Here is a 24,153-nt window from a genome sequence, read left to right on the forward strand (position 1 = left end):
GGATGCGTCCAATAACCTGGAGATCGCAGGTTTGAATCCAGCTGTGTCATTGCCGACAGTGACCGGGGGTTCCTAGGGGGAGGCGCACAAGCACCACCCGGGTAGGGAGGGATTAGGTTGGCAGGGCAATCCATGGTTCACTGCGCACCAGCGCCCCCTGTGCCTGACAGGGCGCCTGCGGGTCTGCAGTGGAGCCATTCAGATCTGTGTTGTCCTCCGGCACTATAGGTCTGGTGGCTTCGCTATGGATCCACAGTGCGAAAAATGACAGATTGGCAGGAAAACTTTTTGCAGGAGGTGTGTTTCAGCCTCCAAGTCGCGGTGGGTTGTGGCAGTGAACTGGGATAAAAATAATAATTAGGCATTCCAAATTGGGGAGAAAACTGGGGTAAAAACAATTAGCGACGACTAAATTAAAAAAAAGCACTCACATTTTTGGAAGCCTCCTCAGTGAGGGTAGAACCGCCACTAATAAGTCGAGTAGTTGAGGCAAAAATAGTCTAATAGGTCGACCAGTCACCACTTTAAAAATATTATTAGTAAATGGTGTATTTGCTCACGTCTGGGGCTCTGTTTGCTGAGCGGTTTGTGCACTATATTTTAAAAACTGCTTGTGATGTTTTAAAACTATTTATTAAATGCTCTAAAATGCCATTTATGTTAATGAGTTGCAACTGAAAACGGCAAGATCCACAATCACATGACATGCGATGCGAAGACTTCCAGTTTCGGAGGTGGACTGTCACTTGTTATTCGGTGCCGCTCTCATTCTTACCCATTGACCAGGTCCAGGCAGGTGGCTCCGTTGTGGCAGGGCTGGCTGGCGCACTCGTCAATGTCCATCTGGCAGTCCAGCCCTTCGAAGCCCACAGGACAGATGCAGGTGTAGAGGCCCACATGGTCATTGCAGGTAGCACCGTTCTGACAAGGCCCGGACTCACACTCGTCTATCTCCACCTCGCAGTTCACTCCTTTAAAAGAACACACCGTTAATCACTGATCTGACATGCACTGGACTCACACTGGTATATCTACACCACGCAGTTCACTCCTTTAAAGAACATACCACTAATCACTGATCTGACATGCCCTGGACACGCACTCGTCTATCTCCACCTCGCAGTTCACTTCTTTAACTCCCACTTAGAAAAATCAAATAGCAGAGGTTCAAAAAGCATTAATGTGTATCTTATGGATATATATAAAATAAGTTTCAATTCTTTCAGAATGTATAGTATGTTGTATATATGCCCCAAAAGTATATATTAACTGTAAAAACAGATCCACTTAAAGAACCTGTTATCTTATGTTAAATAATCTGTTTCCTGAATGTTGCAGTTAGGATGATGATCCCATCAGATCACTGAAAATAATGTGTGTTTCTCTGCATAACAGGTAATTTTGCAAAATACAATCATATGCCAGAAACGATACATGAAATTAAATATATATTTTTAAATAAGCAATATCACAATCTGTGCTGTTCATTTTCACATTTAAACCGCAGATGTGCAGCTAACTGGGGAAGACCTGGATTATTTGTAAATCTTTCCTAATAAAATCCTGTCAGTCACTCAAATTAAACCTCTCAAAGTAGATTTGTAGCTGCTATCCATGAACGTAGTTTGTGTGCAATTGATCTTGTGTGCAAAAGAACCAACAAATATTCCCCTGGTGCCCCGCGAGTTCAGAACATGACCCCTTGTGAAAGCCAGGGTTAGGAACTTGAGATACAGCTCAGAGAATGCATTACCACTGCACCCCCCTCTTATGATAACAGTGAAAGCATTTGAAATACCAGCCTGTCAGTGCAGTGAGCCGAGGGAGGGGGGTACCAGTGCATGCCTAGGCTCCGGCTGACTAAGTCACGATCACTTGAGAAGCAACGCATTAAAAGGATGTTTCTTTCAACAAAGTAGGTTGATTCATGGCTCTGGATTCCAATTTTGAAGGCGCTGGTCTGATTCTTAAGAAGTACAATGACATTGTGGGTTCACAGTCTGTTTAAATTGTACTACAGCCTTTTCACTCACCAGGGTTAATACATCTTCAAGTCGCATTATCAAAAGGTGCAAGATGTATTTACAGCATTGGTTCTTGTTTAAACAGTGTATGTTTGAATATATACCTAATGTGACTCCCTATAGCTGCTCGCATCCAATTCAAAACTCTTGTACTTGACTTTTCTGCTCCCTCTTATCTCCAGACTATCACTTATCCCTACACCCCCTCTCCTGGCAGATTAGCTGTACATCCCCCCTCTGCTCCCACAGCCCACTCCTCCTTCCTTGTCTCTCAGTGATGGAACGACCAACCCACAGATATCAAGACTACTCAGTCCATGACCACCTTCCAGCGCCTCCTCAACACACACCTGTAAACCTGAACTCTCCACTATACTGGACTATATTAGTCTCTGATCCCCTTCCAGCACCTCCTCAACACACACCTGTAAACCTGAACTCTCCACTATACTAGACTATATTAGACTCTGATCCCCTTCCAGCACCTCCTCAAGACACATCTGTTCAGACAGCATCTGTAATCCTCACAGCTCTCGACTATACTGGAATATATGGCACCCAATTGTACCAGTGCTTGCATCAGCTTGTATTTGCACTGAACTGCTCCATACCTTGCCGTTATTCATCATGCAACCAATCTGGATTCTTATTAACACTTGGGTGCAAACACAACGGTTCTTGGTAGAGAGCTCCAGTTCTAAAACTATCTAATCTTTGTAGTCAAGTTTTCCTTCAAAATAGTGTATTCTTGCTTTTTATTGTGGCTCAACAGTAAACTGACTGTAAATTGTTTCCACTATGTAGGTTCAGAACACTGTTCCCTTAATATTCCTCAATGACAACCGTTTGCAGTTTTTAAAAGTACAACAGCAAAAACTAACAATACTGAAAAAGCATTGCAGCACTACTTCATAAAGACAGGACAGCAACGATTGAGGATTGAGTCGGCTACACTAAGATAGCATTGACTGAAGATTGAGCCCAGGTCTCCAGGTTAAGGGGCAGGCTTTACTGTACTCCACCTACAATGGGATACTGCATTATAGCAAGGACAGTCAGAGGAGCACAACAAAGAAAGACCATCTTCTACAGTTATGTAGATTGGAAAGCATGCTATTTGCTAACTTGTTTTACACTAGAATTGCTTGCACCTTCTCATATTTTTAATTAAGAAAGAAAATCTGCAGTAAACTGGATTAGTTAAAACAAACAGCTCCTGCAATGAGGACCAGATGGCAGGGGTACCTTCTCAAGCATAATCTGAGCCCCCCATATGTCTTTTACCATGGAGGCACTATAATACACATGGCTCAGCAGAGGCTTGGAGGATAATGCTGACTTCTACTTGGTTTCACCTTGGGTGCAGACAGAGCTGTCTCACGTACACAACCTTCAGATGAGACTTATTGTAAGTGACTCTGCAGCAGCAGTTGTGACGCACAGTTCACCCCTAGTCTCTGTAAGTCGCTTTGGACAAAAGCGTCTACTAAATAACAAAATAATAACCTGATGAGAGGGGGTGGGGGGGCTTCTTCCAAGGCTAAGAGCTGTTCTGAACTGGTTCATGTTCTACTAACAGGTTTAGTGCCTTCTAGGGGTTAAAAATAGCTTCTTAATTAAGAAGGTTGTTATCTAAGTATATAAGCACATCCTTTAGAGATCAGCCCAGAAAAAAGTTTCCTGTCAAATGGAAATCGATAGAACACAAAAGCATTTGGATAAAAATCACTTTGGAGGGTTTGGTGCAGAGACAGCTTTGCTAAAATAGTATTTCTTTTAGATACCAACGGTTGAATTTGAACTAGGAGAACAATAAAATACAGCTGTGTACCGAATACGGAGCCAATATCTCAAAGTGTTTGGTGTTTATCATCTGGTAACTACACAGTCACTTGACCTCAATGTGGTCACCATCGTAGATCTTGGCAATAATGAAATGCTCACAGTGTATAATGCATGAACCCAAGAGCTACTGAACTAATTGAGATAGCACTTTTTTTTTTTTTTGCTGTTTTTTTTTTTGCAGTCTCTAGTTCCAAAACGGTTTGGTGATTGTAACTGAAGAGACATGTGTGCTTCCTCTTGCTGGCTGAAACAAACATCGAAATAGGTAAGTGAATTACAGTTAAATTGATAGATTAAATTGATGATTGCTAAAGTAACCAGACTGCACTTAAAAATTGTAATTTAGATTTCCTTTATGTGCTGGATGTGTTGAATTGGGACACTGATTAGAAGTGTGTGTTATGTATATGGCTCCAGGCCTGCAAAGCAGTTTTAATTGGCAAACAGTGTCTTGGAACGCCAGCCGTTCTAAGCGCTAGTCGTCTAAAGGCCACACGTCCAAGGGCAGTCTGAGCTGTGGCAGTCCGAGTGAGACAAGTAGAGCAAGGAACTTTCCCAAATCTCTCCTAGTGGCTACCAGAGGTCTCATTCCCACCTTGACACTCAACGTCTGGATCCGCTGGACAAAGCATGCTCACTCTTTCTCCTTTCCTAGAATGAATACTGGGAAGTACTTACTTCAGATAACGTTACCAACTCCCTCTTCCCCTCTATTGCCTGGTATATACTGTAAATTCTCCTTCCTGAACTGCCATTCTCTGACTAACAAATCTCTGCTTCTCAATGAACTTATAGCTGGCACTAATATTGATCTTCTCTGTCTAGCACAAACCTGGCACTCTGTAAATGATAAGCACTCGCTACATCTATCCATCCGAAATGGCTACTCACTCTTTGACAAGCCACTCCTCACTGGTAGAGCTGGGGCCACTGCAGTTATTGCTAATTCTGTGCTTGCTGCCTCAACTCTCTCTGTGCCAGCTTTCTCTTTGTTTGAGCATCTCGCCATCAAGAACCCCTCTCCCATGTCCCTCACCCTTGCTGTTATCTATCGTCCACCAAAGAACTCTGCTTTTATTGCAGAGTTCTCACAATTCATTTCCCTAATCTCCACTTCAATTGACAAAATTCTACTCCTAGGTGATTTCAACATCCTGCCAAGGTGAAGTACTTCTCAGATCTCTGGGACAAGGTAAACCAAAAAATCTCTTCAAAACCACTGATAAAATCCTGCATCCAGCCATCGATAAATCCACCTCCCATTCATCCTCCTCTTACCTGTCATAATTTCTCCTCTTTCTTTCGGAACAAAATTGACACCATTTAATCTGTGCTCTCCTGCCACACTCCCAGTATTGTACTCGACAACCTTGACTTCCCTCCGATTGCCCCTCCTGCTCTCTCTTCCTTCTTTCCTCTCTCCATTACTGATGACTCTAGCCTATTGTTGAAATCAACTACTGCCACGTGCCCCTTGGACCTCTGGCCAACAAATCTTGTCTGTCTCTGTACTTCTGACACTCTTAACCTATCCCTGGTCTCAGGCCTGGTTCCTGCTGCTCTCAAGATTGCCCGAGTAACTCCAGTTATCAAAAAACCCTCCCCTGACCCGGCCGTCTTATCTAACTTCTGTCCCATATCCTATCTTCCATATCCTTTTCTCTCCAAAACTCTTGAAAGGGCTGTAGCCAGCCAGCTGACTAAACATCTCAAAGATAACAATCTGCTTGAATCTCTGCAGTCTGCCTTCTAGCCACATCACAGTACCAAAACTGCACTGCTCCAGATCTTCTGCTCACTCCTGATGCTGCTACTGCCTTTGTCCTTGTACTTCTTGACCTAACTGCTGCTTTTGATACCTTAGATCATACCATTCTTATTGACCTCCTTCAGAAGTATGCCAGGATCTCTGGAACCTGTCTCTCCTGGCTGTCCTCTTACCTATCTGGACGCATGAAGTCTGCTTTCTATGATGGAAGAAGTGCTGACGCAAACCCGGTCACGTGTGGTGTCCCCCAAGGATCTGTTCTTGGGCCTCTTCTCTTCTCTTAAACATCTCAACGGTCCATCACTACCTTTCCCTCCCGGATGCAGAGATACTCTGTCATGCATTCATCTCCTCTCAAATCGACTACTGCAACTCTCTCTATGGTGGTCTTCCACCACGTGCCATAAACCGACTGCAGCTGGTACAAAATGCCGCTGCTAGCATCCTTACCAGATGTAAAAAAAACATCTAAATTGGTATTTCAGGTTTTTTACTCCACCTTATCTGTAGGACACATGCATCAACAATGTTTAGAATTCACTAACTTGCCTTTTATATAATGTATTATGCCTGTATTTAATGTATTTGCATTGTTTTTAGTGTATATTTAATGTACTATGCCCTGTATTTCACTGTATTTAATGTATTATGTAAAGCACTTTGTGATGGTGGTCCATTATGAAAGGCGCTATATAAAATAAATATTGATTGATTTGACAATTTTAGGGTACAAGGGGACTGGCCCAGAATAGTGCCTTTTTCTGGTTTGGTGAAAAAATATTAATCTGTTCCTGAATTATAGGGAGTTGAAATTTTCGTTCCGAGCATGCTCAGTACAGCTCTTGCAGTTTGATGTCTGATCTCGAAAAAGGAATTGGCCTCACGGCAAAATATCATTATTCACGAAAACTACCATTCAGAGTAACATGGATGGGGGAATGGGAGCACTTAAAGAGGACACCCATGTGACAGATGCATGACACAACGATATTGTCACCTGCAAAAATGAAAGTGTATGAGTGTCACAAAGACGGCTGTAGTGGGTGACGTCAGACCAGAAATAGGAACCAAGAAATAAACAACAGAGAGGTGGAGTTGGGTGGAGCTGAGCGATTGGTTTCGCTCAGCATTTAATGAATGAACAGAACAGTAAATAAAAAGGTTGTAACAAACAAAAACAGAGGACACGGCACTTTCGCCAAATTAAAGAGACAAAAAAAACAGACTACACAGACAAACACGGTGAGCTGATATTTTAACTATTACCTATTATCTATTATTATTATTATAACCTCCGTCTCCAATCCCATTCTCCACTCACCGAACACACAACCCTGAGTGAGTGAAAACATGCTGCTTTTATGCAGCTGTACCTAGACTCGATTGCTAATCAATCATTCAACTGGAGTTGCGGTACAACTGCACGTGAATTAATAAAGTGCAATTCCCCGTGCTCACATATTATTATATTTTACTTGCACGTGAAGTGCTGTGCAATCCTTGTGCCTAAATACAAATATACATTTTAAATACTTGTGTTACACAGACCCGTTTATATCCTGTGTACCAATGACTATACATCAACATTAACACACAACATACAACACAAAATACACACAGGGGCGGGGCACTTTGCCAAATGAGGTACACTGTTATGAAACTGTGTTTACATGGGTGAGTGGAATGTGCCGTGTCATGCCAGTTTGAGAGGGCAGCACCAACGACACAGATCAACCAAGAGTTTTTCAGCATTAACAAAGTTTTTTGCAATGCATATATATATGTGTGTGTGTGTGTGTGTGTGTGTGTGTGTGTGTGTGTGTGTATGGGTGCTTACCTGTAAACCCCAGGAGGCACGCGCACACGTAGTGGTCCTTCTTGTTGATACAGCTCCCGTTGTTCTTGCAGGGCCGGGAGGCACACTCATTGATGTCAATCTCACAGTTATAACCCTGGAACCCAGGCACACAGAAGCAGTGGTACTCATTCATGCCGTCCTTACAGATGGCTCCGTTTCTGCATGGGTTGGGCTGACATTCATCGATATTGGCTTCACAGTGCTCCCCCGTGAACCCAGGGGTGCACTCACACAGGTAGCCCTCAGGAAGGTCGCTGCAGCTCCCATTATTAAGACAGGGCTCAACGGTACAATTGGTTATCTTAGACTGGCAGTCGTCCCCGGTGTAGCCATTCCGGCACTGGCAGGTGTAGCTATTAATGCCATCCACACACTCAGTCTTGTTCTCTGTGCATGGGTTGCTATCACATTCATTGATATTGATAGTGCAGTTGGTGCCCGTGAAGCCTGTTGGACAGTTACAATGGTACTCTTCAGTTCCGAGAGTGCTGGTACAGTTCCTGTAGCTGGCGCAGGGCTGCTGGGAGCATGGGTCATACAGCTCCTCACAGTTTCTACCGCTATACTTCAGAGGCTCCGTCGGGCACACGCAATTATAGTCAAATAAATTGTCCTCACATGTTCCGTTGTTTTGACAGGGTGCTGATAAACACACGTCCAGGGTTTCAGTACAGAATATACCTGCAACCAAAAGAGATATGGAAAGGGGTTATTATTAGTACAGCATATATCTGTAACCAAAACAGATATGGAAAGGGGTTATTAGGCTGCTATACTGTCAAGACAGATATGTTTGGATCACTACAACTTGTATATAGGCTAATGGAATACCATTTGGTTTGGGTAGAGGTAGATTCAATACACAAACTCAATACAAGCATGTCCGTACCATCCACCCCTATTGTCTCAACTGTAAGTTCGAAATCAGAGCTATCAGTAGGATGAAATGACGTTCATGAACAGTATTTACTGAATACTACATAAGTAGGATAAAATCACATAAAGATGCATGGAGGCTATGAATGAATATAGGTTGCAGCATGAATATGGTTAATTATTTATTTCATTCTTGAAAGTAGAAAAGAGGTATTTTGTGAATGTGCATCACTGTACATTTAAATAAAATACATTATAAACTGATGTTTGTGTTTTCTTATTCAAGTAAAATAATTAATTGTTGGTCTGAATTAAGTGAAAACCTCTAAGAAACAGTAAAGACTGTAGCAATAATGCATTGTGTTACCAGTACAGTAATATTAATAAGAATTGAGATTGCAGATCACAAATCTGTTTATGTATACTTCATTTAAGTGTATAAATATTTGTGAAAAATAGGTATACACTTCACGTTCTAGACTTTACCAAGTTTCATTACAACTGGATAAGTGCTTTTCACCTCTTTATCTCTGTCCTGGGGAATTCTTCCCTTCCGAGGGATAATAAAGGATCCGTTTCTATAACCGAGCCTTCAGGGGTAACATGTAGTTCACAAAGAACAGATAGCTCAGGTACATGTTCTTTATGAACTACATGTACCCATGAAGAATTTAGATTTTGGCCAAAAAGGGTAATACTTGCAGTACTGTAAAGTAGAATGCATACAATCTCTCAGTTACTATAATTACATGTTTCATGAACATTTAAAAATTATTAAAGGGTATTTAATTTTACATGAGGATTAGAAGCATTTATTTTCTGTTAAGCAGTTGCAGTGAGTAAGTCTGAATATGTATGTTTGACATTCTTTATCTGATTAACACTCTACCAGGAGCTCAGATACAAAGCAGCATTGGGAATGGTTCTGAAAGTCTCACACGCTGAGACGGCCGAGAGGTTTGTCTAGGTGTGAATTTTTTATTTTTTTATCTCCCTGTGTGTTAAAAGGGCAGCTAATTACAGCTAATTAAATACTTCCACAAATGTAAAGGAAAAGATCATACTAGTATGCAGTACAAGTCTCCCTCAGTTCAAAGCAAACCATGAGTTTCTGTCATTTTACTACTGTATGCTGCCTGGATTCTTGTGTATTTTCCAGGCTTTGTTTACTGTCCTGCGCACGTGAGTCGACAGTTCTATGACACATGAAGAGCTAGCAGGTAATTGCTGCTTAGTTTCGAACCCTGTTTATAACTTCTTTGCAAGCCCCTTCTTAGCTAGAACCTTGAGTTTAGTCTGTTAATTTGAGGAGAACACCACTGGACTGGAATTTCAGCAAAGACACATTCCAAACCATTCAGAATGACTGCCTCAAACAATAAGGGGTTTAAACTTTAAACATCTGTTTCAACAGAAAGAAACAGAAAGACAGAGGGATACATTAAAGTAGACAACCTGAGAACTGAGATTTTATAGGTCCTCAAATCTTTATTGGTGTCATTAAATAATTAACCTATTAAATACCTGCAAGGCAGCTAATTGGTTCAATTAAGTAATTAAGGGTCTGCTGTCAGAGACCCTTAATTACTTAATTGAACCAATTAGCTGCCTTCTAGGCAGCTTCTAGGCCACCTGGGCTAGAAGGACCAGACTATAAACATATCACACATTGACTAAATATCTAATGGAAATTTCGTCTCTCCGCACTCATGAACAAAAGCTCAGTGATGATGTCAGAATGTTTTCATCTGTTTTCATATTCTTTATTCATTGATTGTGGAGGTTGAAAGCAAAAACGAATGTTTGACCTCGAGAGACCGTCCAAGTTTTTCACGTTTAAACACCTAGGATGGCAGCTTCAAGTCGAAACATGTTTGTTTATGCTTTCAACCTCCACAATCAATGAGTAAATAATACAAAATAAGGAGATGAAGACAATCTGACAATCTCTGAGTTTTTGTTCATGAGTGTGGGCATCCAGTTTATTGATCACTGTGAGGCTGATGCAGCTGATTTGTAGAACTTGAGAAGATGTTTAAATAAAGCACAAGGGTTTATATGGAAGCAGTCTTTGAAGCCAGACAGCCTGTTTACATAATCTCCCCTGAGACCGCATTATAAATAGGATTAAAGACTATAAATAGGTCAAGACATAGTGTATATATTTAAGCGATACAGCCTGTCGATGCTGGCTCTCCTGTTTGGTAGATGACCGTGACTGGAGTTATGCATCCCAGGCTCTATCACTATTAGAAAATGACTGATTTCTTTATTTTCTCTTTAAAAAAACTTTAAAACCTACATTTACCTTGAACTTCTGATATTTCACTGGGTAACCTTCCGCTGAGAAAAATAGTCCCTAACATAATTAGAATAGAAAAATGACAAACGAAGAGAAAAGGTTATTATTATCATTATTTAGCTAACATATTAATTTATAGGGGAATACTCTTTGTTATTATAATTTATCTGGACATTGCCAGATAAATTAACTGTACAATTGTTGAACAGTCTGTGTAGTATAGAGTCAGACTCGAAACAGGTTGTTGGAGGCGGGGCATCATTCAAGCAGGCAGGCAGTGGATTGGCTGGTGCGGAAAGAACTGAAACAGGGCTGGCAGTTTGACTGGCTGGTTTTGAGGGAGGGTGTTGTTTGGATCTAGCTGATGATTGTGGACCAATTGTGTCGTTCCTGTTGACTTGCTGTCCAGCAGCTACGATTTGAGCCTTCATTAAGGGGTCCTATCACAGACATGATTTCAGCGTCAGAAAGTATCAAATACAGATTTTTATGTTATCAGATTAGTTGTAGATTATAATGTTAGGGAAAAATCAGGTATTTATGTGCGGATTGATTTAAAATTGAATTCACAGTTAAGCACTTCAACGCTCCAGCGGCACACTAGCTCTGGAAGATGATGGGCTGTTCACACTTAATCGTTTTTTCAATTATATATATATATGTTGAAAAAACAAATGTGTGGACAGACAGACAGGTTTTTAATCAATACATTGTTATTCGCACATGTTTGGTCACAGACAGACAGACAGAATTGTTTGCGGCTTGCGTTTCCCTTCAGGAATGTGAATGGTAATCCTTGGTCCTGTGTTTGGACCACCGTGTCAGCAAGCAGCAGCAATAAACTTGAGCTTTCACATGCTGTAAAGGAGATTCAGACACTTTGAAGTAAGAAACACAACCACCTTGTAAAGACATCTGCTTAAAAGTGAACTCTCTTAAGAATGTCCTTGTTTTCAAATAAAAATCCATACCTTTTAAATCTTAACGAAATCTGCCATAGTCTTTTTAAGATTTAGTTTAAACATGTGTGATACCTCAGGGTTGGTATACCTCATTGTTTCATCATTTCTGATTTTGTAAGGAGCCTATTCCATAGTAGTCATTATTTTAAGAAGTTCACTGTTAGTGTTACAGAACCGCTTGTATTTTCTTCCTAAGAAACACATTACTTTGCCTTGGATTTCCGTTGTCCGTATTGCATGAATATATCAAAAAATATAATCCAGATTGTTCTGAGATTATATACACATATATGTCAAATTTGAAAAAGGAAAACTGATGTGCACCAGAAAGAACAAAATAAAAAATAAAAAGTTAATATAGGTACACAAAAATGTGTTATATAAATGTGAGATATAAATGTGAGATTATATATATATATATATATATATATATATATATATATATATATATATATATAATTTGTTTGTTTTTTTTGTTTTTTTATTACAATCAGGTTTCAGACTACAAGTCCTTTCTTCAGATGGATGGAAAAAGCAGTGCTCTAAATAAAATGTATAAACAAGTTGTCTTTCAAAAGAAAAGTTCCAGAGGATGATGACATGATGACTTCACAATAGAATGCAACAGAAATTGCAAGAGGTTCCAAAGTGCCTAATTTGAAAATTAATTTGCGTTATTTTTGCGTCCTGGCTGCATTTGTCCCATAGCAGTGATTTATCCCACAAAATGTGATGTCATTTGTGTAGAAACGTCTGACAACGGGAGAAGCAGAGGTGTTAATCCATATACACGCGCACTCCACTTATAACGGATCCTGTTAGAAAGGAGTTCTGTTTACAATGTATTCAGGATGCATGTCCCTGAGAAACAGCATGGGTTTTAACGGTGAATTACTCTGGTTAAAACAGACTCGTTTTTATATATATATATATATATATATATATATATATATATATATATATATATAATATATATATATATATATTACACACTGTTTAATATGCACAGTTTTCAGTTTTGCACAAATAAGGTACATCCGGGACAGTAAACGACAGTCACAATTATGACATCAAAGGAAAAATCTAATCACGTACCTATGTTTGCTACGCGAATGGTGTGAAATTTATGTTAAACTGATGTTTTTTGGTTGTTTTTTTGTGCAGCTTTTGTATCGGAGACAGCTGCTGGTGCGTGGTATAGCAGAAGTGGATGGAGGTGCACAAGAGTTTCCCCAATGTGACGATCAACTTGGTGGAAAAGGCTTAGCGTATAAGGCGTATTTTAGGACTGGCTTTATTTACGGGAGATTAGTGAAGGCATTAGACAAAATTTACCGTATTCAATAAAGCTTTATAAACATGTACAGTATGACATTGTTTCATGGACAGCGTCAGTGGTCTAGTTAAAAATCTAACATTAGAGTGCTTGTTGTATTATTGACATTGCATTGTTTCTACACCAAGAATGATGAAATGCCAGCAGAGGATGGAGATGAGATGCATCTGTAGACACTGACAAAAACGCTGGTGTTTGTAATGAGTCCACTATTGAAGAGATAGCTGCAGAGATGAGGCAACAGCACTCTGCTGCAGAGGCAGGTGTCAGTAGAGGAGATGACGATGACGAACAGCAAGGCCCAGAACCCGTAGTTATTTTGAGTTCTTCTGCACTTCAGCACCTCAGTGCGATCTTACTTTCAGCAGCAAGTAGACTGTGAAGTGCTACCAGTTTTAAATGATACGGAAACAAAAATACTGACGAAGATAAGTGATTGCATAGTCTAATAATATAGTAACTCACTCACTACTGTACACAGGTTGATACTGAAGTGCAATGTTAATCAGATTGCCTGGTGGCTGTTTTTATTGCTTTTGTTCTTGTTTTTGTTGGTACAGCCGTTGTACAGTGCTTGAAATGTATAATGTATACAATATGTACTACATTTAGCGAATATAAATTCATAAAATGGAACTACTTATTACACTGTACGGCCCACAGGGGCATGTTTTGTAAAAATAATAAAACTACAGCATTTTGAACTGTGTTTACTACCTCATTTGTTTATAAAGTACTGATTTGTTTAGCAGATTGGCCTGGATGCCACGACACAAAATCGCCAGCAGAGCAAATTTTAAGCCAAAGGATTTTGAACATCTAAGCTCCTGAGTCCCCTTACAGAAAGTATTGGTGAATGACATATTGTAGTTTTGGGGTGCAGTTTGTTATACTAGTTAGTTTTACCAATACTTATCGATATCTTTAAATGTATAAATAAACACTAAAACTAAAAGCCATACTGGTCAGTACCACAGTACAGTATATAATTATTAAAACACAGTATTGTGAAATGTACAGAGCATATACAGTTTGTGACAATATACAGATCATTACTTGTTTTCATATCCTTTGGAATAAATCAGCATACTGTATATTTAACTTGTTTTTAATATGAGTTTTTATGAAAAAATACGGTTTATAACAGACCGTCTTTGCTTCCCTAATCTCTCTTTGCACAGCATTATAAACAGATTACAAATAGATAAATAGCACAATACATAGATCATTGCACAGTAGAATGTGGGGATAGACAGGCTAACATTGGAGATGAAGATGATTTCTGGTTATGAGGTATTGTATGGTTGCAGAAAAAGTAAGTATCCAGATATGAATACTAAATATGAATCTGGGACTGAATTTAAAAAAGTGACCGCTGAGAATGGAGCACACCCAGGTTCACCACCCAGAACAAAGATCTCTGTAATCATATATCTGTTGATATATATTCATATTCATATTGTGACAGCTCAGTGTGTGCATTTCCTCTCCTAATCAATTTGGCGTGCTCCACTTCTATCTCTTTGTTAAGCAGCCTGGTACAGATTAAAGGCAGAGTGCCCTGGTTTACACTCTTACATTCCAGCTCACTAAGCACCATGTTGTTGATTCTCTGCTTTTCCTCAGCTTCTTAAAGCTATGCCGCTGTTATCTGAACATGACTGAGGGGAGATGGATGGTGCACTAATATATTGTCCTAATCTCCAGTGACGCCTAGAGAGAGGAGTGTGATGCTGCAGCAGCAGAACTCTGATAAGGGAGAGATGAAGTCACAGGGTGAAAGAGAACACACTGATTATCTCTGCTATCGCCTATACAGTATCTAGATTTATATCAGCAGTGGGTATGCTATGTTAGGAATGTATCACCCATTGAGGAAATGACTTCACAGAAAAATAACAGGAAATATTAAACTGCACTTAACTGACTTATTTTTTATTATTTTTAAAACAAGGAAAGAGCAAAGCTCTTGGAATACAAGCAAAAAGGCTTTGTGTAGGGCAGGGGTGTCCAATCACGGTCCTGGATTAAAAGGTACAATGATATGATTAACTACTTCAGGGTCTGGAAGGAGGTTTGGCTCAATTAAACCATTTAGAACAGGGTTGGAACAAAGACCAGGAGGAGGTTTGGACTCAATAACGCATTTAGATAGCAGGGTTTGTGGAAACAAGGAGACCAAGGAAGTGAAGGGGCCTGGTCGTACTCATGCCTCGTATTGTGAAAGGGCCTGGTGTAGGGTGCCTCTTATTGTATAAAAGATCTTGTGCGGTTCTGTCCTTATAAAAAAGTTTGCCACAGTAAATTTGCAAGGCAATTCTGCTCAGTAATTTTGCAGTTTTCCCAGGATCCACTAGGCATTTACCACACAAGACGAATTCACTTCTTATAAATCGTTAAAACTGATATTGTAGCCAGGAACTACAATTAAAACATAAAAAGAGTGACATCTGATCTCCCGAGTTGTAGCGGTGAGCTGAGCCTAAAATAATTGGACACTACTAAATTGGGGAGAAAATAATAATAATTGGCAACGACTAAATTTACATTTTAAATAAAAACCTGTCATAAATTTGAAAAATAAACAATGCACACACAGACATCAATTTCACTTGAAAAAACAAACAAACAAGACCAGGTTAGACCCCTTGTTGTCATCTATTGGAAAGAGGTGGACGATTCTACTTTTCGCCGACAGGAAACAAAATGAATCCACACAGCATGCCCCTGGAACATCCCAGATGGACTCACTCTGCATGCGACAGAGAGGGCTGCTCCGAGTAGGAACAACAGTGTTCAAGTAGTTTCTGCCCCCTTCACAGCCAGACAGCATCAGCCAATCATGTGATGTTTTGTAGAGTCACTCTGCATTCCACAGCCCACTGCTCCTATTGTACTTTGAGCAGCATTTTGTTCTCAATTTTTCAATCAGGCAGAAGACATTAATGATGGGGAGGGGGGTGTATTTGGACCAATTGGTCCCATGGGAGTGAGGAAGCAGGGTCCTGGGGGAAGGTTTTTTTTTTTTTTTTTTTTAAATGGCAAATGAGCACCCTTGTTCGTCTTATACTTTTAATGAACAGATGGCTGGCGCGCTAAGCTTCTGACACCTCCAACCCTCAGAAGCTGTATCACCTGATGGCAGCTTAGAAAGGCAGGGCAAAAAACTATTAAAAGATCTGCTAAGAGGAGTCTACAGTCTAGAGACTACAGTCACTCATCACTAGTGAATTCCTTTCATTCTCATCGCTGCTTAAAATATAAAGTATACAACAAGCACTCAAGAAATGAGAAGATCTACATTATTGATGGCATGACAATACAGCTATAGTAGAGCCAGGTTCAATAGAGCTATAATAGAGCCAGGTTCAATAGTGCTATAGTAGAGCCAGGTTCAATACAGCTATAGTAGAGCCAGGTTCAATAGAGCTATAGTAGAGCCAGGTTCAATACAGCTATATTACAGCCAGGTTCAATTGCGTCTCTTCTCTAAAGCTCCCTCTGAATGGTGGTTCTTCCAGTTTTGTATATTGTGTTTATGAAGAGTCCAGGAGCTGCTCTTCACCTGTAGTTGTCTGTCTTAGATATCTGTAGACTAGATCAACCAAAGTGTCAGATGTATCATGTGAAGTGCCCACATACCAACACACATTTGAAATCACCCACGAATTTCAGTCTGAATTTGAAATAAAAAATGATTCCAAACTATTTTATATAAAACACTAATTTAAAACTTAAAAAAACCAGCCTGCAAACTGAAAGGATCATATTTTGCTGGATTCATTTTAAATCCAGATGCTTTACACAAAATTTGTTGAAGCATTTTCTAATATAGCACACATATATCCTCATTTCCAGAGTGCTAATAATAGCAACACAAAGTAGAGAACTTTGCATTGAAAATATTGAGCATGTCCAATGTACACCATTTGAACAAATCATAATCTGCTAACAACTGAAAACACTGAAACATCTTCACTTACTGAATCCTATCTATGGACTTCATGAATGAGAAGTCTAAGCACCGTTTAAACAACCCAATACATCTCTAAGTGTAACTTTAGCATGTGCCCTCTGAATCCCAGACAGGGTTCTAATATTTCCTGAGGGAGGCATTGTCGGCAGCGTTTTGTTTTTCTCTAAGGTTACAAGCAGAACTAATTCCTCTGCTCAATCTTGGCTTTCATCTTCCAAGAGCAGTTGTTTGACATTTATCTTCAAGAACTTTTACAACAGAGATACTATAACCTTTGGGTATACAATACAAAAAAAAAAAAAACAATTGAACTGCAAAAACTATGCAACTTGGCACAGCCAGAACCAGACCCTGCGCTCCCCTGACTGCTTGACTCGCCATGCACACCAGGGGAGAAACTCAGGGACTTGAAGACAATGTTTTGGTTCGCTCAGCTGTCAGTAATGTGAAACAGTAGGTAACCAGAACCTACCTAAAGAAAGTCCAATATGAAATGTTACTAAGTTGTTATTATTAAGTGAAGTATTCTGTGGTGGTTGGAAGTTTTATACTTTTTGTTTCAAGCTACAACCAATATCCCCTGTAATACCTTGGAATGGATTTCTTAGTCTGGCGAAGACTTTGAATTTTTAATTACAGTACCTTTTCAAAACGTTTATTTGCCGGTTATACAACACTATTCAGTTTTTATTTTAATTTATTATACACTGTATTAAAGTTTTAACAACCAGGTGTCAATTCCAAAAGAAATCTTTTACTATAACAGTTTTAAAATTTTAAAAGACAACCACATGCACTTCTCAAACTGCTTGAAACACAGGCATCCGTGCCAAGTCAATCCTATCTGAGTCAAGCTAGCACTCCAAACTGGCACACAATCAATGTGTGTCAATCCCTAAGCCTCTGACAAACGTCACAATCAACCTTGTTAGAATGCGTTGATAAAATGATTAGAGACCTGCATCCAGTATGCTGCTAAATGTGCTCCGAAGCTGAAGGGTTATTGCCTTCCCTCCACGTCTGCCTAGATCTCTTCCATATACAGAACTACAGAATCGGGTGACAGGTGGCAGTGCTGGTTAGATAACCCCGGTAAGAAGTCCGATCAGTCCAGCATCGATTTAGTGTAAAGGGGCCTGACTGCACAGGCCTGATCCTGTTAGGAATATGTGAATGAAACCTGGCTGGCTGTAGGGAAAGGGATCCTAGTTATAGGCCGGCAGGTGCAGTGTTGTGTGATTCTGACCCGTCAGTGAGATGGGCTCAAAGCTCTAGAACCACACCTGCAGATGAGCCTGGCTCTTTTCCATAGTGGATCAGATTTTCACTTGCAGTGTGCATGGTCATTGGTTCCTGCCTCTGTTCTTTTTCATAGGTATTAGAAATGTGTATCTAATTAATGAATTATTATTTTTAAATATGGGCCAGACAATACAGATTTTTGTTGTATATCTATATCAATGTCTATGATACAAACAAATAGCAGCAACTGGTTTAAACTAGTAAAAAAGCATTTAAATTGTATGCACATCTGACCTGCACATAAGAGAGTAACTTATTACAACACTACAAGTGACAAATGCACCACTCAGAGATGCTTAAAGAAATGCTTTAAAGACTTTGTCAAAAAGTGTCTCACGCAGGGTCAATTCCTGTTTTTCAATTCCGATACCATTTTAAAATCAATTCCAGATACATCAGATATATAACTGTTGTGATTTTTTGACTCCTTCATTTGAAGCCAGTGACTTATTTCAGAAATGTGTTGGCACTGTGGGAAACGCATTAACAGAATACTGCTAATTGCAATTGGGATCAATGATGTGTTTATAAGAGGCTGTGTGTCCCAGTGGTTAAAGAAATAGGCTTATAACCAGGTCCCCCAGTTCAAATCCAAGTTCAGCCACTGACTCCCTATGTGACCCTGAGCCACTTCACCTCCTTGTGCTCCGTCTTTCGGGTGAGACGTTGTTGTAAGCGACTCTGCAGCTGATGCACAGTTCACACCCTCTAGTCTCGTATCTTGTAAAGCACTTTGTGATGGTGGTCCACTATGAAAGGTGCTATGTAAAAAAATAAAAGATTATAATTACAGAATTCACAGAACAATTTGGCTTCAATGAAGATACTATAAGGTAGGATTGTTTTCTATTTATTTCATATTTTGTGTAGTTAAAAACCTCTCAGAAGATCCTCACGCTCATTAAATGACTCTTTCTCAGAAGACTGCGACAAGCAGATTCAATGTTATTCTCAGCACATTGTTATTTTGTTCTAGTTTTGCACACACGAGTGTCAAGCCACAGTTGTTTTTAAAGCTCAGTTTGTGCTAAATTCCAATGTCCGCTGGTTTTCAAACCACTAAAATTACAAAGAACAAGTTCCGTGGTCTGATTCCCCCTGTGCTACAAGGACTAAACTAAATTAAAGATCAACAACCCTTTCAACACAAACAAAAACACTATGGGGTATTTTATACTCCAGTCTAATTAACTCCTGGTTTTTTAAACAGAAAACACCTCATTTATGTCCTGAGCACCTTTTTAAGTTGCCCCCCACCCCCAAAAATATTGTCCAAAAGTTTATATATGCATTTATATTTGTGGAGGTGGGGGGTAGAGTATATTTGGCTTTCCTAGTAACATTTATAGTAACCTTTTGCTTTCCAAATATTGAAAAGCCCAGAAAACTGAGCAAAAATGTTGTTTTGCAAAAAACACAAACAGAAGCAAAACTGGTAATGGTAGGGTTAAATCAGAACTAACCAAGGTTTAGAAAGCCATTTCAACTACGCAACATTTTACTGGGCGAAACAGGTTTTTTATTAGGATTTCTCAATTAAGACTGTCTTATATTTCCAATCCAATGCTTTAGATAAACTGTTGCATCCTGGTACCTTTTCATCTACAGTGTAACATTGTCTTTGAAATATCTGGATATTCCTAATTGAAGAATAAAATACAAGCAAAGAACCTATACATCTTGATCAGAAGAAAAGGGGGATCTGTAATAATACAGTTTGATTTTAAAACCTTGCTTAGCTCTCAAAAGTCTGGCTACAAGCGGTTTCTGTCAATACAATTAGTTACGGCTGGCATGTAAGCCGATCCAAAGCCAATCTTGTAGGAGCTCCCTTGAAATGTTATTCTACCGGAGCCCTCTGTGACTTCAAAGCTAGCATGGGCGAGGAATCATATATAAAACAAAAACATTGTCCTCGCCCTTCGATACTGCGGCCGCCCACCAGAAAGAGAGTGACAATAACAGCGACGTCTCAAGTAAGAACAGTCTACAGCAGGGGTATGCAGCCCTGGTCCCTGAGTGCCACAATCCAGCAGGTTTTGTAGACATCTCTTAATCATCAATTGCTAAATACCTGGAACACATGGTAATTCAGACCAATTAAGTCAATCACTGAATCAATTGGGGCTTGGGTAAAACAAAGACCACAATTGTCTGTGGCACTCCAGGACCAGGGCTGCCTACCCCTGGTCTACAGGGTGTGGCGTCTGATTTAACAGACAACATACTACTCAGTAGAACATACTGTGTGATATTGCCTACTATGATGTCTTTCTTCCTCTGATCTGAAATCATTACCTTTGGTGCTAGATCAGTTTTACAGCTATTACCAGGACCAACATATATCTGTACAAGTTGTACAAGTTTAATTGTGAATTATTTGTAACCATGGTTATAGGAGCCTCACAGAGAGCAGATCATTAGGATAGTCTCTTCATCAAAGCCTTCGTGTCTTTGTTTAATACAAACCACACTTGCTGGTGTACCTGTGACTTCCATCTCCTTCTGACAGTTAGTGTGATAAGTAGCCAGTGCCTGGTCTCAGAGAGCATCACTTAAAATTCCATTTACTGGTCGTCATCCCTAAGGTTATCAAGACTCATCTCACAAACTTCCTTCATTCATTAAACAGCCTCTCTGAAGAGCAAGGTCATCCAGGCATAAAGCTTTGTGTACAGGGTCCCTATCCAGTGAATCACCCTCTTATAGTTTATCTTCCAGAGTGAAAATAATACACCCATATGACAATACCTCTATTAGGACACATAAAATTGTGTCTAGGAAATATTCAAATATATCTATATGGTCTACTATACATTGTCACCGTATTTAAAGAAGTGTATTATTTATTAACTAAACTTTTTTGAAGGAATAAAACTGTTAATCCATGAAAGTTTAATATTTATTAAACGTACCTAGACTGCTGTTAAACTGTTTCATTATTATACCAAACTGGTATTTTATTTGAAACAAACTCTTAGTTAAAACTTTTTAAATAATCAATAACCAAACATAACAGCATGAGGTCTACTGATTTCATTTTTTTTCAGTAGCTAGATTCTTAATTGCATCACAATTTATACAATCGCTATAAAGCCATGTTAAGCCTTTATATTTGATCATGGTTGAACAGACCCAAATTATTTTCTGCTTGTCATGTTCTCAGATTGAATTCTCCAATATCCATGGTTGATTATACACAAGCCTATGGAAAGTCAGCAAGCACCAAGCCTTTGATCCACTGAACCCCTCCCCTTCACCCCACATACCAGCCTCCAGTCAGAATTCTAAGCCTGGATACTAGCTCCCCCTCCCCCCAACCTGTGACCCTGATAACCCTGGCCCTGGCCTCCGAAAGAGGGACTCCCTGACAGGCTTCTCTTTCTGACTGAAGCTGCTGTTCTACCTAAAAGACTTCCGCCAAGGGCAGCATCTCCAGGAGAAGTAACAAAGTCAAGTCAAGGCGAGTGCCTTCTTCATGAATAATTAGAAGTGTGCAGGTTGAACTCATATCAATAAGATCCCGAATCTTATAACGTTATTCAACCTGGGGGGCATTAGGCATTATAACAGAACAGTACTTAGTAATCTAAGATACACGAAAACTACAAAGGACAGCATGTCCACTGCTGTGCCACAATTGAAATATGAAAAAATTATGGGAAATATTTTGTAAAAAGTGATAAACTATCATCAAGAATGAACTACTTAAGTTTAACCCTTTCTGTTTCTTTTTATTATTGGTGTGTTTTCCTTTCACAGGAAGTGCACGCCTAGTAATTGCAAACTGGAGAAAATAGATTTAATAATTAGGACTGTTTCAGTGTCTTTTGTCTTTATCTGTTCTTTTTTGAAAGCCAGTTATAGACTGTAGATCAGAATAATACAGCATTATTGCACTAGAAAGTGACTGAGATTAACCAGCTCAGGTATTACCCTGTAAACCTGTAAAAACAGACGAGCTTGTGTGTGACAAACATATCATTAAGTTGGAACAGGTTGGGCAAAACGTTCTCCAACAGCAATGGGGAAAGATGACCAGAGATGTAGTGTATCCCACTCAGACCCCTTACTTACTAAATATCTTTATCAGATACATTCTGCTGAGCAAACAGGCTCACAGGGTTAGATAAGAAAGTCTGTGTTTCTGTAGGTGTGAGGCAGACAGTTCCAACATGCATTCATTCATTTATTATTTTTTTCCCTGACAGTAATATATATTCTGCCTACACATGTTTATTTTCTGCAGTGGGAGATTTAGAAATCATGCCTCTTACATCCTTTGCATTGGAGGCTCATTAGATAACTTCATCCATCAGCATGGGCTGGAGAGATCATGTTCTGCCAGCCTGCAATCCTAACTGGCACTGACAGACAGACTACAAATTGAAATCGATTTGATGTCGATCGGATGGAAATGAACAAGTAGGATTTCAAATGTCATGAAGACACAGCTAAAGTCGTCCTAAAAACTGGACAAGATCGAGGTGCCACTGCACATGTGAGATGCTCGTAGAAACCTTTTGCAAAAATCTGTTTGGCGGACAGTTATCTATTCAAGGGTACCAAGATATTTCGTAAGAAAGAAGTCCAAGTAGGGTAGAACAGGCTCCAAATATCCCACCCCTAGTCTTTCTGCATCCATTTATCTGTCCCATAAACAAGCGACACACTCGCATAATACTGCCTCCACCTTCCCCTTCAAATTAAAATGTGTTTGAGAATGGTGCTTTGATCCAGTGCACAAGTGTCTAAGCTTCATTTGCATGCCAATTAGAAAACTTCTAAAAATAGGAGAGTCTAAACCTGGTTTTGAAAGGAGGGCTGGTGCTTTGTTTGCAATGGATATTTTTCTTTTACAAACAACAAAGAAGATGAGCTCATACTGTGGAGCCAAACGCAGCTCAGACAGGCGGGAGTGAAGGAGGGCTGTGGGATTCCAGTCACACTTAGACATCCACAAACAGCTTTTGTTGAGCCAGCTCCCACATTTCAGTTCACATGTCTCTCCAGTCAGCAAGAATATGGATGCATCTGGAAAAGGAGTTGTTGTTCAGTATAACTCCACAACTTTAGTGAATGAAAAAAGAAATGTATAGTTAATGGAAAGGCTGGACATGAGACACACAAGTATGACAGTAATGAAATACAGAGTGCTGGGTTATTCTAATAGAACCAACAGGTTTTACAACCTTTCTAATTCTAGTTTTGTTTCCATTTTTCATCACATCCTTGCAACTTGTTTTTAATACGTTTGAGTTAGGCAAGGTTCAAAGCAGTATGTTCTCTTCTAAAGACCATGACTTCTAGTAAGTTTCCCACAAGAGCTTTTTGCGTTATCAGTGTTTATTAGTCTCACCCTATATTGCTGAGCTCAGGTAGTTTCAGTTTCAAGTATGTAATGAAAAACAGGAATTGGAATTTTTCAACTTTAATAGTGTAGATGTTAACTTGGAAAGTGTTTTCCTAATAAGTTTCAAAATGTTTAGCTACAGAGAGAGAAAATGAATCCTTCTGCATGCTATTCTCCAGTGCACAGGAAGGCATTTCTTTGACGTTCTGGTTTAGGCTTGATCCTCTAAAACTGCAGTACTTAATTGAAAATTAAAGAAAATCGTTAAAATGTTTTTGCCAAATGACATTTTACATTTTAAAATCGTGTGCTCTGGCTAACCCTGCAATCCCCCAAGTTTCTTGTATAGACAAATGAAATGTGTATACACCCCAGCACAATACTGCACATCTAAACGGTTAGCAGTCAACTGCTCCTTATGAATGCAATCACCCTCATCATCACTTCAAATCACATGAAGCATTGCATTGAAACATTCCAGAACAAAACCCCCAGGGCATGCTGCACTGAAGCTTAAACCTCAATGTGTGCAAATACATTTTGGTTCATCG

General features: G+C 39.6%; 1 protein-coding gene across 3 annotated transcripts in view; it reads right to left on the reverse strand.

Moving 5' to 3' along the window:
* Nucleotides 1–24,153, reverse strand: part of LOC121303563 (protein crumbs homolog 2-like) — a 99,400-nt gene that overhangs the window by 31,649 nt on the left and 43,598 nt on the right. For all 3 annotated transcript variants that reach the window (XM_041234350.1, XM_041234349.1, XM_041234351.1), the window contains 2 exons: nt 7,475–8,176; nt 776–971 (listed from right to left, as the gene is read on the reverse strand). In XM_041234350.1, coding sequence (XP_041090284.1) covers nt 776–971; nt 7,475–8,176 — 898 coding nt within the window. The remainder of the gene's footprint in view (nt 1–775; nt 972–7,474; nt 8,177–24,153) is intronic.

This window comes from Polyodon spathula, chromosome 33, assembly GCF_017654505.1.
Source record: "Polyodon spathula isolate WHYD16114869_AA chromosome 33, ASM1765450v1, whole genome shotgun sequence".
Taxonomy (NCBI): domain Eukaryota; kingdom Metazoa; phylum Chordata; class Actinopteri; order Acipenseriformes; family Polyodontidae; genus Polyodon; species Polyodon spathula.